This window comes from Volvox carteri (genome assembly GCF_000143455.1).
Source record: "Volvox carteri f. nagariensis unplaced genomic scaffold VOLCAscaffold_82, whole genome shotgun sequence".
NCBI classification, from domain to species: Eukaryota; Viridiplantae; Chlorophyta; class Chlorophyceae; order Chlamydomonadales; family Volvocaceae; genus Volvox; species Volvox carteri.
Genome location: NW_003307625.1, coordinates 393,318 through 398,332, shown reverse-complemented (window position 1 = coordinate 398,332; position 5,015 = coordinate 393,318). Strand labels below are relative to the sequence as shown.

At 54.1% G+C, this 5,015-nt stretch overlaps 1 protein-coding gene across 1 annotated transcript in view; it reads right to left on the bottom strand.

Annotated features, from left to right (window-relative positions):
• VOLCADRAFT_107900 (uncharacterized protein) overlaps positions 1–317 on the bottom strand; it is a gene marked incomplete at its 5' end in the record, with an annotated part of 3,454 nt that extends 3,137 nt beyond the window's left edge. Inside the window, one exon of the mRNA XM_002957901.1 lies at positions 61–317. Coding sequence (XP_002957947.1) covers positions 61–317 — 257 coding nt within the window. The remainder of the gene's footprint in view (positions 1–60) is intronic.
• Between the last annotated feature and the right edge of the window lie 4,698 nt (positions 318–5,015).

Here is a 5,015-nt window from a genome sequence, read left to right as displayed (position 1 = left end):
TTACAAAGTTGCGCAAAGTATAACATACATCGTGCCCACCTGCGCAACGCGCTGGCGCACCTCGTCCTTTTCCGCAAACAAAATTTATATACACTTGTACAGGCGCATTTTGAGAATCGCAGGGATGCGACCCCCGCCCGTTTATTCGGCACAGTACGACCGGACACATTTGTGCGAAGGGGCTGCTTAAATAGGGGGGTCCTTGTGAAGCAGCTGCCCGCGTTTCCAAAGCCCGTATGGTGTTGGATAGTAAGGTGCCCAAGTACGTTTGCGAGGAAGAGAATGTGGCCAGGCTGGAGAGGAAAGTGCAGTGGCATATTGGAATGTGAGATTAGCGTAAGCGAGTTACAGGGCGTTTGGCGCACGGGCGAATTTACGTGCATACCTTTCACCGTAGCATTACTCCTCAGTTCACTTTTTGGAACAAACATCAGCATAGGTCCAAGCCCTCTCGCTTGGAGGGATATGCAAACAAACATCCTGATAGGGGTAAACTCGCACGCTACCGAGCATTCAACCGAGCACATGCATGCTTAGTTGAATTGGCATGGAGATTGACGTGGCCACGCTGCACGCGAAGCTATCTCAAGCGAGCCTCGTCATTCATATGAGTTCCAAGGTACTCAGCAGGAGTTCCTTGGAAGGACATTGACGAGGAAATAGCACTCGCCAATTTTGCGTAGCAGGCGTCTGTCGCTTCCGAGCGCCGCGACTGCACTGTTCAACGCACCAAATATATGCCTATTCAGCTGACACAAATGTGAAGAGTATATGCGAGGTCGACAATTTAATACATGGTCGGGAGCATGTACTAGCTAAGTATTTCTTAGCGAGTGTAATGGAAAAGTTACGGAAATCTCCCTTTCCATTGGCTGTAAGGACGTTAGGCCCATTGGCCGCTCGTCCGAATCAAGTATTCTCTAACTAACGGGTGCAACCACCGGTTGCAAAGCCTAAATCCGCCGCAACCTGAAGGTGTCGCAGTCATGAACTACGTCACCTCGGTCTTGCACGCGGCAACGGCACCCCTTGCGTCGATTGTCTCCCTGAAGCAATTTAAGAAGATCCACCGACAAGGCGCACAGTGCTTTGCTGCCTTCGTCACCAGCGAGGACATCGCGCAGCTAAATGCTGTGCAAGCAGACGAAACTAAACCGCCCGACCCGTCCCTCGTCCAACCCGACAAGCTAAATGCTCTCCTTGACGAGTACAAGGAAGTTTTCGAGCCGCTCACGGGCCTTGGTCCTGACCTCGGCATCGGACACACCATCGAGCTCGAACCCGGCAAACAGCCGCCATACTCTCGGCCATATCGGCTCTCACAGCTAGAACAGCAAGAGTTGAAAAAACAGCTCGCCGATCTCATAGCCAAAGGCTTCATTGAGGAATCGAAGTCGCCATTCGGCGCGCCTGTACTCTTCGCTCAGAAGAAGGACGGTACGCTCCGCATGTGCCTTGACTTCCGTGCACTCAACAAAATCACGATAAAAAACAGATATCCTCTACCTAACATCACGGACCTCCTGAACAAGCTTCAGGGCGCGAGTCTCTTCTCGTCGCTGGATCTGCAAAGCGGGTACCATCAAATCCGTATTACTCCGGAGGACATTCCGAAAACCAGTTTTGTCACGCCGTTCGGTACGTTCCAGTACAAAGTACTGTGCTTCGGGCTGACTAACGCCCCAGCAACCTTCCAAAAGGTCATGAACACCGTGCTCAAGAAGCACATCGACGCTGGCTACTGCGTGGTTTATCTGGATGATATCCTCATTTTCAGCAAAGACCCGCAAAGCCACCTCGAACACATTCGCGGCGTCCTGGAGTCCCTCAAAGGGATGCGGTTACGTGCAAAGCTCGAAAAGTGCGAATTTAATCGAAAGGAAGTAAACTTCCTCGGCCACATCGTCGGCCGTGATGGTCTCAAAGTGGACCCCAGAAAAATTGAGTCCGTGCAGTCCTACCCGGTTCCAACCGACATGACCAAGCTTCGTGGCTTCCTGGGACTCGCGAATTACTTTCGCAAATTTATCCAGGGGTTCTCGTCGCTTGCGGCTCCGCTCACGGCTCTAACCAAAGGCAAACGGTTGAACCCAACCGACTGGAAGGACGAGCACCAAGCTGCTTTTGACGGCATCAAGCACGCGCTTGCAAACGCGCCGGTCCTTCACCTGCCGGATTTCTCCAAACCCTTCGAGGTAATTACAGATGCAAGCATCTACGGCACTGGTGGTGTACTCATGCAAGACGACCACCCAGTCGCATATACGAGTCGGAAATTCACGGCTCCCGAAATCAACAACACAACCACGGAGCAAGAACTCCTAGGAACGATAAACGCTCTACAAGAGTGGCGTCCATATCTCGAAACGGCGCAAGAAACGTTCAAGCTGGTCACCGACCACCACCCAAACATCTGGTTTGAAACCAAGAAAGACCTCTCCCGGCGCCAAGCTCGCTGGCAAGAATTCCTCAGCCGATTCCACTACATGTGGGAATACAGGCCCGGTCGTAAGAACGTCGCTGATCCCCTGTCGCGCATTCACGCGCCAGAACAGGCGGTCGCAGCCATGATGTACCTTGGCATGCCTACTGACGACAGCCCTCAGGGCCCAAACTTAGCCGACCGCCTGCGGGCAGTAATGCCTGCCGAACCAGACCCCGAGTGGGGCACGGTTTCGTTCGCTGACGGAATGTGGTTCAAGGGCAACAGAATTATCGTGCCCAATGACCCCAAGCTGCGTGCAGACATTCTGCATGCATATCACGACACACCCTTGGCAGGCCATCGCGGTGTTGCACGCACACTCTTCACCATTAACGAACGTTTCTGGTGGCCAGGCATGTACAGCGCTGTACAGCGTTATGTACATGAGTGCCCGCAATGCCAGCGCAACAAAGCCGACAACCGCAAGCCAGCCGGAGAGCTGAAACCCCTGCCCATCCCTACGCGGCCATGGGAGGTGGTGTCCTGCGATTTTATTATGTCGCTTCCGCCCACCAAGGATGGCCACACAGCCATTTGCGTCTTTGTCGACAAGTTGACGAAATTCGTCACGTTCGTGCCGACACACGATCAAATCACTACGATTCAGTTTGCAAAAATTTTGCGTGATGAAATCATCTGCAAACACGGCTGTATCGACTTCCTACTGTCTGATCGCGACCCGCGGTTCACTGCGCAAGCAATGCGCAACACAGCCCAACAACTGCACTTTAAACAGCTGCTTTCCACGTCGTTCCACCCTCAAACGGATGGACAAACTGAGCGCGTGAATCGCGTTCTGCAAGAGGTGCTACGCAATTACGTAGGGCCGGAACTCACTGACTGGGCCGAACACCTACGCACGGCGGAATTCGCCATCAACAACAGCAAATGCGAAGCCACGGGCTACACGCCCTTCTACCTCATGTACGGACGGCATCCACGAATGCCGGACGACTACGGGCTTCCACTCAAAACGAAACACCCTGCAGTCGACGAACTCGCTGACGCCCTACATGCGCGTCTTGACAAGGCCAAAAAGGCCCTACACGCCGCTCAGCAACGACAGGCTCAGCATGCCAACAAGCATCGCCGACCAGCCCACTTCCAAGTCGGGCAATACGTCTTGCTAAACTCCAAGAACATAACGTTCAAGGCACCTAATGCCAAAGGACGCGGCAAGTTCATGCCACGGTTCATTGGACCTTTTCCCATCCTAAGCATGGTGGGCGAGTCTGCAGTCCGCCTGCAACTTCCGGAGGCATTGCGCATGCACAATGTCTTCCACGTGTCCCTGCTGCGACAGTTTAAACAAAGCAGCAATGCACCACCTCCACCGGTGGTCCCTGCAGTGGAAGGCGACCCTATGTGGTTTGCCGAAGAAATCCATGCACACCGTGCGAGCGGCTCTGGCCGTCGCCACCTCGTCGAGTACTTGGTCCGCTGGCAAAACCACGGCCCCGAGTACGACTCCTGGAAGACGGCCCAAGACTGCCGTCGAGGCTGCCCCAAAGCGGTCGAAGCCTATCACGCCAAGTTGTACGCCAAGGGTGTACCCTTGCCCTAAGAAGCCCTTCCCAACCTACACTGGCGCCCCGAGGACGGGTTCGCATTCAAGAGGGGGGGAATGTAAGGACGTTAGGCCCATTGGCCGCTCGTCCGAATCAAGTATTCTCTAACTAACGCCAAAGGCGTTCCTGTACGATAGGGCCTTATGGCACTAGCGTCCAACTCAGTTAAAATACTGATCTTTACCTAAAAACGGTATTCTTCAATACCACCAAATTGTGGACTTCTAACTCCTTGAGTTAGTTAGCATACGACGCGGTACCCTATAGGGACCTAGCATCGCTACATTGGCTGTAACAAAGCTTGCAGTTGGCAAGCAGTTGCGAAAAAGGAAATTATCCAACGATAAAGGTGGTATTGATAAATACCGTTTGGTATTGGAAGATTATGAATAGTTCTTGGATGTACCGTTGGTACGATACCGTTGGCCCGGTGAGCCAAGGGCCGCCTTAGCGGCGTTACATTCCCCCCCTCTTGAATGCGAACCCGTCCTCGGGGCGCCTTGAGTGAGGTGGATAATTAGGGTAGCGGTACGCCTTTTGCGTACAGTTTTCCATGGTAAGCGCGGATTGCCTCTGGGCATCCTTGGTTGCAGTCCTTTGCGGACTCCCAGGAGTCGTACTCGGGGCCCAGTTTGTGCCACCTGACGAGGTACTCCGTGGTGATGCGGCGCCTGCTGCGAGACTGCCGGTGGGCGTGGATCTCGTCCACGTACCACAAGGGTTCGCCCTCAGCTGCGGGAATCGCAGGTGGGGGTGGCGCGTTGCTGCCAGCCTTGTAGGCTTTGAGTTTAGAGACGTGGAATACGTCGTGCATGCGCAAGTGCGCCGGGAGCTGTAGTCGAACCGCGGCTTCGCCCACCTTGGCAGTGATGGGGAAGGGGCCGATGTAGCGTGGCATGAACTTGCCAAGGCCTTTCGTGTTGGGTGCCCGGAACGTGAAGTTCTTGGTGCTCAGCAGGACT